This window comes from Mobula birostris, chromosome 2 (genome assembly GCF_030028105.1).
Source record: "Mobula birostris isolate sMobBir1 chromosome 2, sMobBir1.hap1, whole genome shotgun sequence".
NCBI classification, from domain to species: Eukaryota; Metazoa; Chordata; class Chondrichthyes; order Myliobatiformes; family Myliobatidae; genus Mobula; species Mobula birostris.
In genome coordinates, this window is record NC_092371.1 from 94,570,899 (window position 1) to 94,592,916 (window position 22,018).

The 22,018-nt window shown below is 38.9% G+C and overlaps 1 protein-coding gene across 1 annotated transcript in view; it reads left to right on the plus strand.

Moving 5' to 3' along the window:
- The window catches only part of gcn1 (GCN1 activator of EIF2AK4), a 182,798-nt gene that overhangs the window by 27,937 nt on the left and 132,843 nt on the right, over positions 1-22,018 (plus strand). The window contains exons 15-20 of the mRNA XM_072245240.1: positions 632-784; positions 2,297-2,389; positions 12,023-12,086; positions 15,213-15,372; positions 16,097-16,286; positions 19,613-19,737. Coding sequence (XP_072101341.1) covers positions 632-784; positions 2,297-2,389; positions 12,023-12,086; positions 15,213-15,372; positions 16,097-16,286; positions 19,613-19,737 — 785 coding nt within the window. The remainder of the gene's footprint in view (positions 1-631; positions 785-2,296; positions 2,390-12,022; positions 12,087-15,212; positions 15,373-16,096; positions 16,287-19,612; positions 19,738-22,018) is intronic.

Consider the following 22,018-nt stretch of genomic DNA (forward strand, 5'->3'; position numbering starts at 1 on the left):
GATCATAACTTCAATTTTGCTAGGGATCACAGATAATTGGAGGGAGTTTGGTTATCTGAAATATAAAAGGATATCTTCCATTGGAACATTTGTAAGACACTATTTTCATGTGTGGAAGGGAAGGTTGGTTGGGATTGAAAGACATGGCATGAAAAGGAAATGTAGGAGCTAAGTGACCTTTCAAATGTACCCCATAAAGACGAGATTGTACGGATGCTGGAAATCCAATTTAACACACACACAAAATGCCTTCATCAGGCTCTCATCTTAAAACATTGTTCATTTCCCTACATAAATGCTTCCTGACCCGCTGAGTTCTTTGAGCATTTTGTATGTGTTACTTTCAAAGACACCCAGCTCCTTGTGACTTTTTTTTGGAGATGACAGTCTCCAAAGCAGTCTTGTAAGCATTTTCTCTATGAGATTGAGGGGGTGCCAACAGAGGTGTGAATTAGTGCTGTTCATCAGTACATTAATCTTTTTGTGCTTGCTCTTAACTGAGTAGCTTTTGTAATTGTAGTCATTGTTTTCATTGATTTATGCACTGCATTGAAATTCTTAACTCGAGGGGAAAAAAATCATTGCTTAACATTTTCACTCACTGTTGAGTGATACTTTTCCACCCAATCAGGTGACACTTTACTTCAAGCGTTAGAACTATTGCCGCTATTCCTGCAGACTGTTGAAAAGGTGGCCTCACAGAACACCCAGGTTCCCATTGTAACAGAAGGTGTTGCAGCTGCCGTTTTGATTTGCAGGTTATCTTTGGTGGACACACAAATTGGTAAGTGGCTTTCTTTGATTTCAGCATCAAGAACTAAATTGGTAATCCTTTTAATTCCCAAGAGCAAAATGAAATGCTGGAAATATGAAATAGAAAGAAAATGGCAAATGTACTCAAATCCAACAACATTCTGTTGGCCTTGATTTTGAAAACTACTTCATTTTCCACAGACCTGTCTGACCTGCTTGACAGTTTCCAACAACTTTTGGTTTCTGGCATCTTTCCCTTCCTTCCTAGTCTTGAAAAGGGGTCTCGGCCCTACGTATTGACTGTTTATTCATTTTCATAGATGCTGCCTGACCTGTTGAACTCCTCCAGCTTTTTGTTTGTAATTTTGTTTTTATTTAAACTCAGCTACGTGCAGAGTTTTTTTAAATATGATGCAGTGTTCTCATACCATTAATAACCTTGTTCCTGATGACTAATTAGATTAAGCTAAGGACCTGCATTGAGGTAAATTGGGAAAATCAGGTTGGTGCTGAATCCCAAGAGGGGGAATTTCTAGAATACTGGCAAGATGGTTTTTTTATGAGCAGTTTGTGGTTGAGCCCACTAAGGGACCAGCTATTATGGATTGGATGTTGTGCAACGAAACAGAATTGATTAGAGAGCTTAAGGTAAAAGAACCGTTAAGGGAAAGTGATCATAATATGATTGAGTTCACCTTGAAATTTCAGGAGAAGCTGAAGTCAGATGTATCAGTATTAAAGTGGAGTAAAGGGAATTAGAGGCATGAGATAGGAGTTGGCCAGAATTGATTGAGAAAGTACACAGATGGCAGAGCAGCATTGGCTGAAATTTCTGGAAGTAATTCGCAAGGCACAGTATATGTACATCACAAAAAGGACGAAATATTCTAAAGGCAAGATGACAGAACCATGGCTAACGAGAAATCAAAGCCAAGGAGAGGGCATATAAAAGAGCAAACATTAGTAGGATTGGGAAGCTTTTAAAACCAAGAGAAAGAAACTAAAAAAGTCATTAAGAAGGAAGAAATGGAATATAAAATTAAACTAGCCAATAATACTAAAGAGGATACCATAAGTTTCTTCAGATACATAAAGTGTAAAAGGGCAATAAAAGTGGCTAACAGACCACTGGAAATGATGATGGAGAGGTATAATGGGGGATGAGGAAATGGCAGATGAACTGAATAAGTATTTTGCATCAGTCTTGACTGTGCCCGACACTAACAGTATTGTGGGAGTTTGAGAGTGTCAGGAGTCAGAAGTATGTGATGTTGCCTTTACTAGGGAGAATGTACTTGCGAAACTGAAAGATCTGAAGGTAAATAAATCACCTCAGCTCAGTCTGTGGGAAGAGGTGGCTAATGTTTCAGCTGGACCTGAAATATTAGCTATATATGATAGAAGTGGCTCACTCCTCTCTCCATTCCTTACATGATGTTGGATTCCTTCAGTTTCCCATCTAGTTGGGAAAATGTATATAATTTTGTAAGGCAAAGATACTAGATTTGAAGTAATTCATTTGATTCTTTAATTTTATTTTCAGAAAGCAAGTTAACATCTTTCTGGGCATTAATTTTGGATGAGAAGAAGCAATTCTTTACCTCTGAAAAATTCCTTTCTCTCGCTTCAGAGGATGGTGAGTACTTGTAATTTTGTGATGACCATTGTTTAATTGTCTGTCAATGGTTCCAAGAACAATGTTATAATTTTATTAGGTGTGAAGCAAATTTACATTACATACCTCAGTAGGTGTTGTGATGTCATAGGGCAACAGCAATATGGGGGAAAAAGTTTTGTAGTTAATCCCTTGAGTCTTTTCCATTGTTCAACAGACTTGTGGCCCAGCTTTCTTTTTACTTACCTGCACCTCATTTCATTTAATTCTTCAATAGTTACTCTACAGAATATTAAGTGCTGAAGCAAAAACATAAACTCTGGAAAGGCGGGTGATGGGGGAGTCTGTTTGTATAAAACACAAATTTGAACTAAACACTGTTCTGCAACACACGCAAACCTGGAGGAACTCAGTAAGTCAAGTAGCATCTACGGAAATGAACCAACAGTCTGTTTCTGACCAAGGCCCTTCTTCAGGACTAAGAAGGAAGGGGGAAGGTGCCAAAATAAAAAGGTGAGGGGAGAGAACAGGATAACTGGAAGGTGATAGGTGAAGCCAGGTGGGTAGGAAAGATAAAAGGCTGGAGAGGAGGAAATTTGGTAGGTGACGTTAGTGAATTATAGGAGGAGGGGACCCAGAGGAATGATTGGCAGGTGAGAAGAAGAAAGAAGCCAGACTGGGAAATAGAAGAAGATTAACCATAGTATTATAGAATAGGAGAGGAAGATTACTTTGGCAGGTGACGTTGTCAAGACTGGAGAGAAAAGAAATCCTTTGTGAGCAGAATCAAGTGTCCCATATCGTTTGTTATCGACCCACGAAACTTGTTGGAGTTTAAAATTGGAGGTCGGTGGAAGAAGGTTAAATCTAATTGTTGAGAGCAAAACCACTGGGGAAATAATAGGCAAGAAATACTGTTTGGGGAGTATCAGGTATGAAATGATGAAATAGCAAGCGGAGCCTAGGTGTCACATCCTCTCCATTACTATCATCATTATGGGCAGAAGGATGAGAGCTTTGGGGGGTAAACATCTAACTGAAAGTCATATTCTAGACACACGGTTTCCATTGGTACAGTGAGAGGAAGGAAATGGAAGTGGGGGAGAATATTTTTTACTGGAGGGAGAATGCGACATTCGTCTCATTAGGTTGGAGGCTATCCAAATAAGGTGTTGCTCCTCCACCTCACGAATGAGCAGGGAAATCATTGACAAATTCTTTAGCCAAAGGGTAATGAATCTGTGGAATTTATTGCCACAGAGGGCTGTGGAGGCCAAGTTATTTGGGTATATTGAAAGTGGAGGATGATAGATTCTTGATTAGTCAAGGTGTTAATAAATAAGCCATAATGGGATGGTAGATCAGACACGGCTGAATGGCCTAATTCTGCTCTTATGTTTTGTAGCCTTTTATATATTTAATTCTAGATTTTCCCCCCCCAATTTAAAAACATGCTAAGTGAATCCTCAGGTACTAGGCAAATTTTTAAATATTTTCTTGTGTTGCACTAACCCCAGCTCTGAGACACCAGACAGAGTAATTTGGTTACAAACAATTGGTTTATTGATCATTCCAGAATGTCTCTGTGGTTATTCTAGTTCCCTCCCTTTTCCCAGCCATGATTTTCCTCTCAATGCCCGCTTCCCACTCTCTGTCCACATTAGAGGTCCATATCAGAATCATGAAATTTGTTCTTTGTGGGACTTCCGGGTCATCAAGGGAATGGTGGCGTAAGGAAAAGGTCTCTCGACAAAAAAGAAGGTAAACTGCCCCATAATCGAATTTAGACAAATACTTAATATTGCATAACTATATTAATAAAAGGGGCAAGGATGATGTCTAAGGACAAGATTAAAAAGTCCGCTCCGAAGACTGATAAACATAAAGAGACGCAGCAAGGCGACGGGCCTAGCTCCCCCACGGCAAGCCAGGACGGAGATAATGAGGGGGAATCGGTGACTCTGTCCTTGATTCTCGGAGAGATTCGTGAGTTCCGACAAGATAACAGCAAACAGCTGGAAGATATTAAAGGAGAAATAGTAAAAACTAACTCGCGGATAGATGAAGCCGAAGCGAGGATTGTTGGAATTGAAGAGAAGCTACAAAACGCAGAGGAGGTGATAGCAGAAATGCTGAAGCTGCAAGACCAGCTCCAGTGGAAACTAATAGATCAAGAAGGCCGCTCGAGAAGGGAAAATGTGAGGATTTACGGAGTTCCCGAAGGAACTGAAGGTAAACCCGGATTGATGATTCCCTTCGTGGAGAAGCTACTTAGAGAGAACCTTGATATACCGGCCGCAAAAGACCTACAGATAGAAAGAGCTTACCGCGCGTTGGCACCACAGCCTCCAGCAGGCGCCCAGCCCAGATCGATTCTGGTCAGATTTCTCAGTTACAGAACGAAGGAAGAGGTGCTTAAAAGGGCATGGCAAAAGAAAGGTTTCATGTGGAACAACTGTAAAATCAGTTTAGACCACGACTACGCACGGGGGATTCTTGCCAGAGGGAAGGAATATACGGAAACACGGAGAGTCCTGAAGGAAAACAACATCAGATTCCAGACCCTGTATCCAGCTCGGCTGAGAGTCTTTTACGACGAAGGGACAAAAACTTACGCTACGGTGGAGGAGGCAACATTGGACCTGGCGGACTGGAGACTACCTATTAAAGTTATCACCCAACCGGAGTCGCTACTGGAGAGGATTCGGCAGAAGTCGTGGCAGTTAGTGGGGCAAGGACGCTCCACTCGAACCAGAGTGTCAAACTACAAGGAAAAGCTGCAAATATTCAGACACGTATGTACAGAGAACACAGATTAATTAAGAGAAATGACTGAAAAGAGTAAATCGGACTTAAAGGTAAAATGAAAACTGGTAACTGAAAATAAACTAGACGGAATAACTTGAATGATAGCAATATGGTCGAGACATAAATAGGAGAAAATTCCCTATGATTATTCAAACTGTTGAGGGCCCTCTAACACAGGGTGAAGATAGAGGTTATCCCTCTGAACTGAGGCGGGTCGGTGCTCAGGCCTCACTGTGGGAAGTCGGGAAAAATTTTCAAATGTTGCACGTTCAAAAATGTGTAGGGTGTGGTTATATGTCTTGGTTTACTGTTGAGAAGGGATTGCTTACTGTTTGGTTAGAAAAGGAGAGTGTTTTTTTTCTACTAGAGAAAAATGCAAACTGAATTGGTAAAATTAATTTCCTATAATGTTAATGGGGTTTTGAATCCAATTAAAAGAAATAAGATTATGTCTAAATTGAAAAAAGAGAGGGCACAAATAGCTTTCCTCCAGGAAACACATATGAGCCAATCTGAACATGGAAAATTAAAAGGAATGGGCTTTAAGCATGTATTTTATTCATCATATAAATTAAGTCACAAAAGAGGGGTAGCTACTTTAATATCAAGTACTCTTAATTATGAACATATTTCAGAGACTAGAGACAAAGAAGGACGGTTCGTAAAAATCACAGGAAGAATAGAAGGTACAGAAATAACATTGCTGAATGTTTATGCTCCTCCAGGTTGTGAATGGTCATTTTATAGACACATTTTTGACCTAATGGTCAGTTCTCAAGGGGTAGTAATTTGTGGAGGGGATTTTAATATTAGATTAAATCCTATATTAGATTCTTCAAGAATAGTTGCTCAGAATAAACCTCTGACTCGGAAAGTGAATTCATTGATGGAGGAGTTGGAAATTATAGATGTCTGGAGGGAATTACACCCTACTAGTAAAGATTATACATATTACTCTTTCCCTCATTCAGCCTATTCAAGGATAGACTATTTCTTTATCTTTAATACAGATAGACTCAGGATAAAAAACGGTAATATTGCAACAATTGATCTGTCGGATCATAGCCCAGTCTCTATGTCTCTAATCCTGGAAAGGAAAATGAGGAAAACACTATGGAGGCTAAACTCACATATACTCAATAACCCGAAAGTAATGGAGAGATTAAGGGGAGAAATCAAATCTAGACCTTAATGACACGGGAGAAACATCACCAGTGATCTTATGGGATACATTGAAAGCTGTACTGAGAGGGAAAATTATTTCCATTACCACTCACATGAAAAAAAATCAATGCACAAAAATTAGCAGACCTTCAAGGAAAATTAAAACAACTTCAAGTTGTAGATAGCAACAAAAGTAATTCAAATCGAAAACAGGAAATTAGGAAATTGCAAAGTGAAATTGACGATATTTATACGTTGGAAACTCAAAGAAATTTTCTTTACCTGAGACAAAAGAATTATGAAGTAGGAGGTAAATCAGCTAGATTATTAGCATATAAATTACGAAAACAACAAGCAGACAATACAATTCATAAAATAAAGAATCCAAAGACAAAGCTTGTGGAGAGTACAATAGGGAAAATTCAAGAGAGTTTTGAAACATATTATCGAGAGCTGTACTCCCAACCCCGGGCCCCCAATGAGCCCTATATAGACAGTGTATTGAATTTTTTAGATCTACCTAAACTTACAGATTTACAAAATGAAAGTTTATTAGAACCAGTAACTGTCAAAGAACTGAACGGGTTAAGGGCTGGAAAGTCCCTGGGTTCTGTTGGGTTTACCTCAGAGTGGTACAAGTCCCTGAAGACACAGTTAGCCCCATTACTACTTAACACCTTTAATTGGATCTTGCAGAGAGGAGAAACTCCACCTTCCTGGAGAGAAGCGATTATTTCAGTTATTCCTAAAGAGGGTAAAGATAAACTAGAATGTGGCAATTATCGGCCAATTAGTGTTCTTAATTTAGATTACAAACTATTTACATCTATATTAGCGCGCAGATTGGAAAAGCTTTTACCTGGCCTAATCCACTTAGACCAGACTGGATTTATTCAACAAGACAAACACAGGACGACATAAGGAGAACTCTGCACATATTAGAACAGGTTAATAAGAACGAGACAGAGACAATGGTAGTAGGATTGGACGCTGAGGAAGCTTTTGATTCGGTTAGTTGGGCATTCCTATACAGAGTGTTAGGAAGATTCGGCTTTCAAGAAAAGTTTATTAAAGTAATTCAGACTCTATATGACAGCCCTACAGCCCGAATTAAGATAAATGGGGACCTCTCTGACTCCTTCATCTTAGAGAGAGCCACTAGACAGGGATGCCCAATTTCTCCTCTCCTTTTTGCGCTATATATTGAACCGCTTGCCCAACTAATAAGACAGAGCGAAATCGTAAAAGGTATCAAGGTGGCAGGGATTGAACAGAAAGTGGCGTTATTCGCAGATGACGTTTTGGTCTATCTGAGTGAACCAGAAAAATCATTTATAGGATTGTTTACACTGTTGGATGACTTTGGGAAAATATCAGGTTATAAAATAAATGTAAAGGAAACACAGGTTATGTCCCTAAATTATACACCATCCAAAAAATTGCAGGATACATATGATCTTAAGTGGGAAGCTAAATCATTAAAATATTTAGGAATAACCCTGCCGAAGGATCTTTCAACACTGTCACAGGTAAATTATGGGCCATTAATCTCAGAGATAAAAGCAGATATGCATAGGTGGAATCTTATCCCCTTTTTAAGTTTAAATTCAAGGATAAATACTATAAAAATGAATATTCTTCCTCAGTTATTGTATCTTTTCCGTACTTTACCGGTGGAGGTGGATGATAATCAATTCAGGGAATGGGACAAATGGATTTCCCGCTTCATTTGGCAAGGAAAGAAACCTAGAATTCGATATAACACCTTACAGTTAGGGAAGGAAGGAGGAGGTATGGTTCTTCCTTGCCTGAGAAATTATTTTTATGCCTCACAGATAACCCCTCTGTTATATTGGTGTAATAGGGAATATAAGGCTAGATGGAAGGAAATATAATTTGGATTAGTTGACAGTTTTCCTCTTCAGGCCTCAATAGCTGACAAAGGATTGATGGCCCAGTTGCAAAAATTTAAAAACACTTGGATAAATCTTACATTAAAAGTATGGCAGAAGGTGGTTAATTCATGTGGAATTAATAACATGTTAAAACTCTTTAGATGGTGTGCATATGATACCGAATTCCTTCCCAACAGAGGAGATAAAAGATTTGAGCTATAGATAAAGAAAGGTCTTACAACCTACCTCTAATTTATAGATAAAAGAGTATTACAAAGTTTCCAATTCCTGCAGGACAAACATGGCCTAGAACATAATGACTTTTTTAGGTACCTTCAAGTACGAAACTATGTTAACCAGAGTTGTAGATATACAGACCTATCAACAGCAGAATTAGAATTTTTCAAGATTCTGAATTCGGCTTGCAGTTCAATACCTAGTAAATCAGTTTCTCGATTATATAATGCACTCTCCCATGCTAAAAATGTAAATACACTGTATATTAAAGAGAAATGGGAGAAAGAAGCGGGGTTGGTACTTTCAGAGGAGGCTTGGGAGAAAATCTGCAGCTTTCAATGGTCCTCGACTAATTCTTTGACTTGGAGAGAACATTGTTGGAAAAACATTATAAGATACTTCAAGACCCCATATCAGGAAAAATATAAAGATACAAATGTGATGTGTTGGAGAAGGTGCGGCTCCAAGGAGGCAAATCATTTTCATATTTTTTGGGATTGCCCTAAATTAAGTCTATTTTGGGAAGGTATTCATAGAACATTAGTTAAGGTACTTAGGTCCCAGATACCTCTGAACTTTGAGACGCTCTATTTGGGGCATGTATTGTTTCTTGAACAGAAGGAAGATATAAAGTTGCTGCAGGCCCTCTTAGCGGCAAGTAAGAAATCAATCACTAGAAAATGGCTAAATCCAATACCACCTACATTAGAAGATTGGTACGAAATTATCTTGGAAATATTTAAAATGGAAAAGTTGACTTACTCTCTGAGAACTCAAAAAGAAAAATTTTATCAAATCTGGAATAAATGGATTGAATATATAACCCCAATGCGAGCAGACTTTAGATGACTCTCCTAATGATTTATACTGCTCTTCTCATCAACACAGTAATATTGCTAACGTAAGCACCCCTAGTCTAAATGTTTGTTTTTTTTGTTTTCTTTTGGAAAACAGAGAATTAACACAAGTAAAGGGAAAGATTTGGGAAAGGGATAAAAAAAAAATGAAAAAATTAAGTAAATAAGTACATAGGGATTGGATAATTACGTCTGTGGGCAGGAGCAAGCATGAACAAATTAGGATATAAACACCTACAATGGTTGATACATAGGCTTATATACAACATTTTGGACCAGTGGAACTATTATTACCATTTTTCTTAACAACTAATTCCATTACTTAGCCTAATAGGTTAGATTTACCACAGTACATAATTATCTACTTAAATGTTTATTTTCCTTTTATATCACCTCAATGTGTACTTAAGAATGTATAAATAATTGTAGTTTTATACATATAAAAAAAATGGAAAAAGTTATATGTGTGAAAAAAGTACATATTTGTGAATTCCTTATCCAAATAAAAATAAAATTAAAAAAAAAGAAATTTGTTCTTTGTTTGTTCACAATGGATGAACCCTTTCTGCATCAATTTCTTCTCTAACCAAAAATTTTACTTCATTCAGTCCAAAAGTATTCATATAAAGGCATCCGCTAGTCTTGCGAGACCATGGATCTGCGCCTGGAAAGTCTTCACTCTCCAGGGCACAGGCCTGGGCAGGGTTGTATGGAAGACCAGCAGTTGCCCATGCTGCAAGTCTTCCCTCTCCACGACACCAACGTTGTCCAAGGGAAGGGCATTAGGACCCACACAGCTTGGCACCAGTGTCGTCGCAGAGCAGTGTGTGATTAAGTGCCTTGCTCAAGGACACAACATGTTCCCTCGGCTGGGGCTTGAACTCACGACCTTCAGGTCGCTAGTCCAATGCCTTAACCACTTGGCCACGTGCCCACTCAAAAGTATTAGGCTCATATGTATAGCTAAGGTGTATAAGGGTTTTGCACAGTGCTGTATTTGTCATCTTGGAGGAGGGAGCATGTTTATAAATCTGGCAGAAGCAAAGGAAGTTGGGAATGGTGAGGGTAGGTGGAACGCAGCGGGAGGGGTGTGTGATAGATGGCAGAGGAGTGCCAAGGGTGGGGAGTGTCGCAGGTGCAGATACATTCAGCTCTGAGACACCAGGCAGAGTAATTTGATTACAAACAATTGGTTTATTGATCATTCCAGAATGTCTCTGTGGTTATTCTAGTTCCCTCCCTTTTCCCAGCCATGATTTTCCTCTCAATGTCCGCTTCCCACTCTCTGCCCACATTGGAGGTCCATATCAGAATCATGAAACTTGTTCTTTGTTTGCGACAGCAGTACAGAGCAATACATAGAATTACTACAGTACTGTACCAAAGTCTTAGACACCCTAGCTATGTATATTGAAATTGAGAAAGTGAGAAATTGAGCTTTTGCTGTTGATCCTACCTACTGCGCTTGATGAAAGGTGGGCTTTTCCTCCAATTAGAGAGAGAGAGAGAGAGATCAGTTTAAAAGAAGGCTTTGTAATATGTAATCTGGTTTAGGTAATGGGGAGGTGGCTCTCAGTTTCAGTCACATTTTTCTGGTTGCTCTTTATAGTTATGTGAACACATCCACAGCAGCAATATGCCTTTATATAGTTTCTTTAGCGAAAGCCTCTCAAAGGAGAAGTTCCTCCTTGAGAGAGCCCTTGACAGATCCATGGCAATCGGGCACCAGTAAACTGGAGTAAAATTTTTGCATAGCTAGCTGTGGTAGAGAGATCCAGTACATTCAAAATGTCCTTAAAAATTGGTTAACTATGAGCTATGGGGTGCTATTGAAGTTCTGCGGATGTAAAAGCTGGCAGGCTGATCCAGGCAATTATCATTTACAACTGATCAATAAATTTATTTGTAACCAGTAAACAAAATCTCTTCTCATGAGCAGGCTGGAACTGACAATGTCTCCATCCCAAAGAGATTGTGGTGCAGGCCAAGAATGATCTTCGATCTATAGGAGAGTGGTGAAAAGTGGAAAATATGGAGCTCAGTCCAGGATTAGATCTATCATTTTTATATGTCAATACAAGCTTGTTATGCCACATAATCTATTCTAATTATGTTTAAATTGTTATAGATTGATTGATCATGTAATTCTTAAATTATGCACAGACCTGAGTTAATGCAAGGGGGCATGGAAACCTCCAGTAAATCTTTTTTTGGGTGAATTAATAACCATTTGTAGAAATACTGCATTAAATTGGGAAATCTATATCTGTGGAAGTTGTACAGCTATACTAAATACTCACAGTGGAAAGAAAGGAGAAACCAGGCTAATTTTGTTTAATGATGTGCTCTAAAAGTCTGAGGAGTTTAAATCTTTAGCCAACGTTTTAGAATGAAATGACAGAGGACAGCTTTGTCAGGCAACATTGTGAAATGGACTGAATTCAGTGATAGAAACAATGATTATGTTATCTCAAATGTTGACAGGAAATAGAACCCAAAAGCTTAAATTAATAAGAAGTAAATTCAGAACCAGATCAACTCGCACGATAATAGTGGAACTTTTGGTGATTAAAAACAACTGTTTTCATGAGTTACCTTTGTTGCTGTGAACTTTAGTTTAAGAACCACATTTGTTACACTGTGTACCTGTTGATCTTTCTTTTCCATTGATTATTTTTTACTTTGCTTCACAGCTCTTTGCACAGTGTTGCAACTCTCAGTGAGACTGCTTTTGGACCTTCCAGAAATCAAGGGCCAGTACGTATTAAATAATTAAATTCACCTTCATGTGCTGTAGTGTCATGTGTTTTCACCAACATATGGCTTGAACATGTTTATAACCAGAGTAATCAGGAACTCTGAGCTATTCTTCCTAGTCCTAATCATGAAATTTGTTGTTTTGCAGCAGCAGTACAGTGCAATACGTAAAAACATTTCTGTAAGTTATAGTAAGAAATATGAAATGTCGTAGGTGCTGGTTAATTCAGGATTGGTACATTTTGGCCCAACTAAGTAACTGCGCCAATTAGCCAGTTTCATGGAAATAGTTAAAAGTATTTTAAAAAGACACTGTAACAAATTCTGTATTTAAATAACTTTATTTACTCCCCGTTACATCGCTGGTGTTTAGGGCAGCAATGAAGGTCCTCTATCACTGAGCTGAACCCCCAAACCTGGAGAACCGCTAGACCACTCTTAATCTGTCCTCTACCCTTTGACCTGCTTGGCATGGGTGACCCTACCGAGAACCAAAGCATAAAGCCCTGACTCCAGCCAACATAGCCCTCTGGGTCATGAGGCACACAAGCCTCCAAGCCGCTACAAGGTTGTGGTCCTTTCAGAGATATTTAAATAAAATACAGAACAAATTAGAACACTACCAATACTGCAACAGTATTATAAAACTGTGAATTAGTTCCAGAAAGGAAAGGAATTGTCATGTTCCACATGGAAACCCTGTGCATCAGATTGTTTGTTGGTCCATATTCAGCATTTTCAGTCTTTTGTGTCATCATTATTCAGGCTACAGATAACATTGTTAATGACAGCTTCATCACTCTGCTAATGATTGAGAGTAGACTGTTGAGACTGTGATTGGATAGATTGGATTTGTCTTTTTAAGGACAGAATGTACCTGGAGATTTTCCCATATTCTCAGAACAATAATAGTGTTGTAACTTAGTATCACAACTTGTCTAGTGATGCACTTATTTCTGAAGTTAACCAGGATAATGTCAGTTCCTATTTCTTTTGCAATGCCCAATTTTCTCAAATGTTTCTATATATTGACGTGCAGTGAATCCAGTTGGCTGAATTATGCCTTTTGTGATGTAAAGACCTTAGAAAGATGCCGAGATTCCTTATTCCCCTGCAGTTTTAGCTGAAATGGTGTGTAATTAGCCTTGTCTTTTGCATCTACATGCTGGGCTGTGATATTTTTTGAGAATGGGGAGATTTATGGAGCCCCTTTCATAAAATTGTCTTGTATCTGCAGAGGATGGATTGGTGAGAATGGTCAAAGGTTACAGGGAGAAGGCAGGAGAATGGGGTTGAGAGGGATAATAAATCAGCCATGTTCGAATGGCAGAGCAGGCTCAAAGGGCCAATTCTGCTCCTTTGTCTTATGGCCTAATAGTTATCAAAGGAGGAATTTATCCAGTGTGCACTGCTGTTCTCTTCACTGTAAATGAATGAAAATCAGTTCAGACACCAAGTGCAGATAATCAAAGTTCCCTCTAATATTTTTTTACAGCTGCGCAGATTACCCACTCCTCTGAGGAGAACGTATTTACAGAGTCTGATAACTGTGTGGCACTATAAATGTTTTTTTCTTTGTAATGTGCATCGATGTTCAGCTGGCTGGTGGTTTATTGGAGCTACCAATTTCCATTCTGTGTTTATTGTTACATTGAAGCTCTAAAATATTTTAAAGTAAAGGTTGTGGTACATTTATTAATTATGAAATTTATGGATTATATTCCCTGACACAGGGTATTTCACAATTATATTACATAGATTTTTAAATTATATTAATATTATATAAAATTCCACATGTGCGGCAACAAAGCATATGTGTGTGGGAGTTTTTCAGTTACTGTATGGCCTTGCACTTGCACAGCTTAGAGGGAACAGTGCAGATAATGGACTACCTCCATACAATGCTTTCAACAATAGCATCCTTCAAATCTTTGTGTTCACTGTAACATTCAAGATGACTGTCGATAGCTTCAAATTCTTCATAGTACCTAACTCGAAGTAGTGCAATTATTTAATTTTCACTCCCAATTGTTTCTGATATCTCCAAGCCCAAATGCTTGAAAACACAGTGAACAAAACAGTTCCAAATTGTCTACTTTTTATTTCTCGCTAACAATCAATGATAAAAATTATTCCTTTTTGAACACTATTTGAAAACCGTTTGCTCTAAGCACAGTGTAGTTAGTGTATAACAGCCACACAAGTACACTAGTTAGAAACTGTTCAGCAACAGTCTCCAGACCCAATTAAGCGGCATAGTGTCCAAATAAACAAAGGGAATCTCGGCTATTTTCTCAATTAGTTTTTGTTCTTTAGGATTTGTCCTAAATAAGCAGCTGCCCTGATTAACTGATGGCCCAGTAACTGCGACGTATTTAAAACGTAGGGAGGAAGGGAACGTCGACTCAGACCATGAGAGGCCTGCGTCGGGCATTTTCATGCCTTACAAGGCACAGATTGGAAGTCTGTGTGGGGCACCACTCCTCGCACAGACACTAGAGCAATGTGTGATTAAGTACCTTGCAAAAGCACACAAACACGCTGCCACAGCTGAGGCTCGAACTAGCGACCTTCAAATCACTAGACGAATGCCTTAACCACTTGGCCATGTGCCCAACACAAAAGTAAGTTGTGCAAAACTAAAGTAAAATGGTGAGGTGGTGCTCATGGATTTGTGGACCATTCAGAAATCTGATGGCATAGGGGAAGAAGCTGTTCCTAAATCATTCTCTCTACAGGCTCCTGTACCTTCTTCCTGATGGTAGCAATGAGAAGAGGGCATGTTTTGAGTGAACAGGCAGGTTTAAAAGAAACCTGTCTAACGCTCCAATCAGCAGCACAACCCAGCTGCCAAAATGGACTCCTGAAGTTACTTCTGGTGGTGGGGTTGGATCTCTGATGGCTGGAATTTTGGATTTCAAAATAGAATTGTTCTCAAACCTCCATCTTAATTTTTGTAAGCACTGTTTGACATGATTTTTGATTAATGTACTGTTTTGATACAAATCTAATGATGATGTGGTAATAAGCTCCTTGTATCAGTCAGTTTTAAGATCTGTTCTGAATGTGCTGAGTGATAGTGATGCATCTATTCACTGCAAACTGTGTTATCTCTGCTATTTACAGGATGTACCACAAAGCCTTAGTGGCTGTGCTGCTGAGCAAAGTGTGGCGAGTTCGAAAACAGGCTCAGCAGACAATCAGAAAGTTGCTTTCATCACTGGGTGGTGTTAAATTAGCATATGGACTACTGGAAGAGCTCCAAGCTGTTCTGAACACCCACAAGGTCTATATTTTTTCTTGGTGTGCATATGGCTAAGAATTTTGAAATATTAGTGGAAAATCTAGAAGGATTTTAAGCTTGCTAATCAGCTATCTGCAGTGGGCTCTGAGATATTTCAATAGTTGTGTGGCTCAAAATTTGATTCCAGATAAAACATAGCTGTGCACCCATTCTTTCCATATCATTTCAGAGCACTTGTGCCAACGATCAATGCAGACAGACATCTTGGTGACAAGTCCCAAATCAAGGTTCACATGAAGGCCAACTATCAGCATATTTGGCAAAATGTCTTTGAAGGGCATAAGCTAATTTTAGGCCATATTTACCATTTTGGTGCACACTGCCCCACCCCCAACCATCCAGCCATATGATTTTATTCCATTAAATGATTGCATGTTCTGTTTTAATTTTCAATACTACATGCTTCCAAGAAATTATACATTGAAACTTTATAATGCACTTTTCTGTGGATTTTTATGCAATTGTTAGTGTAATGTGAACAGGATCCACATTTGGACATTGAATGTTCAGGAAGAATTGTTCCTTTTGTCAGATATACCAACTGAAAGCTTTGTAAAGTTCTCAGTGTATGTAGCTGTTCGATGTCACAGTTCTGTAAAGATTTAATTATTAGTTTGTAGAGCACTGTATTAATATGTGTCATTATTAAAAGAGTATTGGTTTCTTTGTTCTGCAACAAGTCAAAAATAATGCATCCTTCTGATAGGTGATCCCTCCGGAGCAATTAATATCAGAGTCGGGTGAACCCACAGAAGCTGCAAAGTCTTACATCCCCCCTCGTGTACTGGTGGAGGCATTGTGTGTGATAACAAGTATTCCAGGTTTGGAAAATGACGTCAGCGAGGCTGAGAAATTGGCTAGAGATATTGTATTCATGGCACACCACCCATCCATAGGTAGGGTTGAAAAAGTGCACTTACTTTGAAGCACTTCTCTAACTTGTTTGTTCAAAGGTAATGGACCTGCAAAGCTAATTATCTATTATCAGCACAGCATGCTGTCTTCAAATAGCATAACAACTTACTGTCTATACTACACATGTTTCTTGAGACTTAAATTGCTCAGTTACAAGCTAACATTTAGAAGAATTGTCGAATATTTCTATGTTATAATAATATGTGTAAGTTATTCTTGGAGCCAGCAGTGAAATGTCACTCTCTGCTTTGTCCCTAATCTGCTGATATTCTCCTTTTACAACAGTTGTCTAATTCCGCTTCTCAGTGAGTTTATGATTTCTTCACAAGTGGGTTGTGGCAAATTATTTTGCCTTCTAATTAGCGCTTGAAATAATTTCCTCTTTGCCTACTTTCCTGGCTTTTACATTTGCATTGCCTTGCGACAATCTCACTAATCTGAAAATAACCATCCCTGTTTACCTCATTTGTACCTTTTTACTTATGTCAAGTTTTTAATTTATTTTATGTTATTTAGAGGTAGGTTAACTCTATATTGTACAGAAAAAGTCCTAACAACTGAAGTGTGATTTTCTGATTGTCGGGTGACAGAAGTAGATTCAGACCCCTGATATAACACAATATGAGAGGAATTTTAAAGTTCCTTTTAACAGCCCAGCCACATGATACCTCTTCTCCACATGGTTAAAACATATTCGGCTAATAGCGCTTTCTTCCAAATATTTCACAACTTGTATGCTAGCTTTGCTCTTATCAAATTGGTCAAACATCAGAATTTCTATACTGCCTATACTTGATTAAAATTCTTAACCTTTAGAGAGGTAAACCTAACCCTAAAGTAGGAGAATCAATTGCCTTTATACTTCTAAAAATAAACACTATAATATAGAAGCTGCACAGAGTTCAAAATCAAAATTAATATATCCCACCTGCCCATGATGCCATCTTTCTATTTTAGCCAGAGACATAAGACTGCAGATGCTGGAATCTGGAGCACACAACAAACTGTTGGCGGAACTCATTGTTACTAACCTCTGATGGGTTAGGCTCCTGCACACCTCATCTGTACTGTACCTTCAAAATTGAACGTATTCCGACTGTGTGGCTCAGTAATTCCTGAGAAATCTGTATGCAGACATATTGATCTGTCTTGCCAAACTTTGCAATTTAAAGATTTATATGATAGCCATGGTGTCATACAGTGATAAATTTGATCCCAGTTTCTCCCTGTCTTGGTAGGCACTTGCTTAGTAAATATTCTTATTTCTTCTCTGTCCTTACCACATTTTCATCTTTGTCTTCATCTTCACCTGTTAATTTTATTACACTTAAGTCCTTTGAAATTTTGATCTTATTTTTAGAATCAGAATCAGATTTAATATCTCTGGCATAAGTCGTGAAATCTGTTGTTTTGTGGCAGCTGTACATTGCAATATAAAATAATTAATACTGCAAATTACAATATATGTGTAGTTTAAAAGAGTAAAAAAGATCAGTAGTGTAAGTGGGTTCATTATCCATTCAGACGTCTGAAGGCAGAGGGGAAGAAGCTATTCCTGAAATGTTGAGTGTGTGTCTTCAGGCTTCTGTACCACCTCCTTGATGGTAGCAATGAGAAGAGGGCACATCTAGGTGATCGGGGTCCTTAATGATTGATGTCACATTTTTGAGGCATTGCATTTTGAAAGTGTCCTCATTGCTGGGGAGGCTAGTGCCCATCATGAGTTTATGACTTTCTGCAGCTCTTTCCAATCCTATGCAGTGACGCCTCCATACCAGATGGTAATGCAACCAGTTAGAATGCTTTCCAGGGTAATTTGCGAGAGTCTGGTGACACACCAAGTCTCCTCAAACTCCTACGGCAATATAGCTGCTGTCTTGCCTTCTTTGTAATTGCATCAATATGTTGGGCACAGGGTGGATATTCGGATATGTTGACACGCAGGAACGTGAAATACCTTAACTATTTCCACTGCTGATTCCTTGATGAGAACTGGCGTATGTTCCTTTGACTTCCCCTTCCTGGCCCACAATTAATTCCTTGGTCAAATGATGTTAGGTGCAAGGTTGTTGCAACACCACTCAGCCTATTGATTTACCTCACTCCTGTACACCACCTCATCACTATCTGAAATTCTGCCAATAATTGTTGTGTCATCAGCCACTTATTGATGGTGTTTGAGCTGTACCTAACCGCACAGTCATGGCTGTAGAGAGAGTAAAGCAGTGGGCTAAGCACATATATCTTTGAGGTGCATCAGCGTTGATTGTCAGTGAGGAAGAGATGTTATTTTTGATCTGCACTTCTGATGAGGAAGTCAAGAATCCAGTTGTAGAAGGAGGTACAGAGGGCTAGGTTTGGAGCCTGTTGACTAGAATTGAGGTTATGATTGTGTTGAATGCTGAGCTGTAATCAGTAAACAGCAGCCCGATGGTGATCCAAGGCCATGTAGAGTGTGGTGAGATTGCATTCACTGTAGTCTTATTGTGGCGGTAGGCAAATTGCTGTGGGTCCAAGTCCTTGTTTAGGGAGGAGTTGATTCTTGCCATGACCAACCTCATCACAAGATGTGAGTGCCATTGGGCGATGGATGTTGAGGCAGATCACACTGCTCTTCTTGAGCACTGGTTGTATTGTCGCCCTTTTGAAGCAGGTGGGAACCCTGGCTGCAGGGGTGAGAGATTGAAGATGTCCTTGAACACTCCCACCAGTTGGTTGGCACAGATTTTCATTTCCCTACCAGGTACACCATCAGGTCCTGGTGCATCAGGGTCCGTTCATGGCTTTTTAATGTTTTCATCTTTACAAATCAAATTAGCAGTTGAATTTGTTTTGGCAGTTGTTGATTAGCTGAGTCCGATAGGTGGAAAGCTTAAGTAATGAAAATCCAAAAACATGATTAAAGCTACATTTTGCATTAGCTACCACTTCTGTTGCAATTCAATGCCAGAACTAAAACCAGTAAATGGTAGCCGCATCCTTTAACAAATTGCAAAGCAATATTGAGTAATGGGCATTCTTTGAGTTGCAAGCCTTTGATCTGGATTGTTCCTTGCACGTGCTTCTTTGAAATATTGTTGATTCAAATAAAGCACTGGCCACGTGGCTTCTCCTTGCACACCTGTGATTTGAAACAGGAGTGACTAGGTTAGGTTACCCTAACACTTGGTTTTAAACTCTCAGTAATTTTGTGTCATGCAGTTTCTCATTTAAGTTGATGATGAAATAATCCATGCCTGGGCTGAGTAATTCATCATTCCATGCAGGCTCTCATATATGTCTCTAATGGCTGTTTTGTTTTTTGTAGAGGCTGCTCAAACAGGACTTTGGTCAGCTATTCTCCTGAGACTGAAGCTGGACCCATCAGAATTCATTAAAAAACATCTAACTGACATTCTGCCCAGCATAAGCTCTCAGACAGTCAACAGCCAGGTGAGGGAGTGTCTTTTTAAGCTGTATCCTTTGCAACTTCTTAGTAAAGTGCAACTGATTAGGTGGTGCTCAATGTCCGATGTCACTTGATGTACTAGCCAAGCAGTATTTACAGCATTCATAATTGTTTTGGATGCTCATTGCCTAAACCTGTGCAGCACTCCAACAAATGGTAGTAGGCTTAATTTTTATGGTTAACAGTGAAAGAATAAGGAATTGCCCATTGCTTTAATAAAAGTTTCATAAAAATCCAGGCAATTGTGTCAATTGCAGCATTTAAATAAATTGTTTCCTTGGAAGATATGAGTCAAATTAGTGTCCTAAACATAAGTAAAACAATCACAATTGTATGAGAAAAGTGGACTGAGAAAATAGATTAAAATTAAAAAAAATGATCAGCAATGGCAGTCATTTTAAGGATATATTTCATGAATCTCATCAAAGGTACATTCCAGAGAGAAAGTGAAGCTCAATGACGTGGAGGTGCAGTTAACTAATGATGGTTTCAAATTGGGAAAAGAAATTCATGTGATATTGCAAAAAAAGAGTGTATTCATTCAGATAGTTGGAAAACTTTTAGAAACCACCAAAGGGTAACTAAAAATATTACAGTAAAGGAGAATGGCACAATTGTAAACCTAATAATACAGAACAGATGTTAAGAACTTTATAGGTATTTATAAAGATGAGTTAATGTAAACATTGGCTCCTTAGAGAATGAGACTGGTAAATTAGAAAGGCAGAATTTCTGAATAATTATTTTGGATCAGTCTTCACATAGAGGGCAATAAAATTTTTCCAGCCATAACTGATAATCAAAATGCTGCAGGAAAGGAAGAACTTTGAACAATCTCTATTACTGAATAATTGTGGCTGAAATTTGGAAAGTCAGTGGCTGACCTCGTAGAGTCTTAAATGAAGAGGTTGGAGGGAAGTTGGATGTAATCTATCAAAATTTGCTGGATTCTGGCGAGATCCTGCAAACTTGAAAACAATGCTAAGATAATGCTATTTTTGTAGAAAGGAAGGTGGCAGAAAGCAGAGAACTATAGGCCAAGTGGCTTAATATCTGTCATAGAGAAAATGCTGGAATCAATTATTGAGGAGTTAGTATGAGGACATATAGGAAATCAGATGACAAACTAGCAGTGTTAATACTGTTTAATGAAAGGGAAATAGTGTGTAACTGATTAGCTGAATTCTTTGAGATGGATAAAGGTGAGGTAGTGTACTCATTTCTGAGAGGCACTAAGTAAGGTGCCATGCAAAATGTTACTGCACACAATGAGAATTCATAGGTTTGGGGTTAGTATGTTGCTATTATACAGCTTTGGCTAACTAACAAAGCAGTATTGGGATAAATGGGTGACTTGGATTGTCAGTCAGTAGCTAGTGGGGTTTCATGGGTATCTTTGCTAGGGCCTCCATTATTACAATGAACAGATTGTAATGTAGGACAAATCACTGATAATATAAGAAGTTAGCAGATAGCATATGATATTGGGAAAAAGTGAGCTTTTCCATTTTGGAAGAAGGAATGGGAGGGTGAGCAACCGGAGGTCGTGGTCCATGTAGGTACTAATGACATGGGTAGGAAGAGTGACAAGGTTTTGCAGAGTAAGTTCAGAGAGTTAAGTGCTAGGTTAAAGGACAGGAAGTCCAGGGTTGTGATCTCAGGATTGCTATCTGTGCCACATGCTAATGAAACCAGAAGTAGGAAAATCATACAATTTAACACATGAGTTGGTGTAGGAGGAGGGGACATAAGATTTTTGTATCATTGGGCTGTCTTCCAGAGAAGATGGGACTTGTACAGAAGAGACAGTATTTGAACTGGAGGATAGCTATATCCTAACGAGAAAGTTTGCTTGTGCTGATTGGGGGGGGGGGGGCGGTGTTAAACTGGAGTTGCAGGGAGATGGGAATCAGAGTGCCAGAACAGATAGTAGAGAGGGTGTGGAGACAGATGTTGTTAAGACCTCAGACAAAGTCAGGTGTCAGAAGGTTGAGCATAGTGCAACTGATATTCTGAGCTGTGTATATTTCAATGCAAGCAGTATTATAGAAAAGGTAGATGAGCTCAGGGCATGGATTAACACCTACAATTATGATATTGTAGCCATTACTGAGACTTGGTTGAAGAAGGGGCACTAAAATATTCTGGAGATCTGTAATTTTAGACGCGACAGAACAGGAGGGATTAAAGGAGGAGGGGTGGCATTACAAGTCAGGAAAAATGTGTGTGGGATTTAGAGGAGCAAATTTTTAGAGCAATCACAGA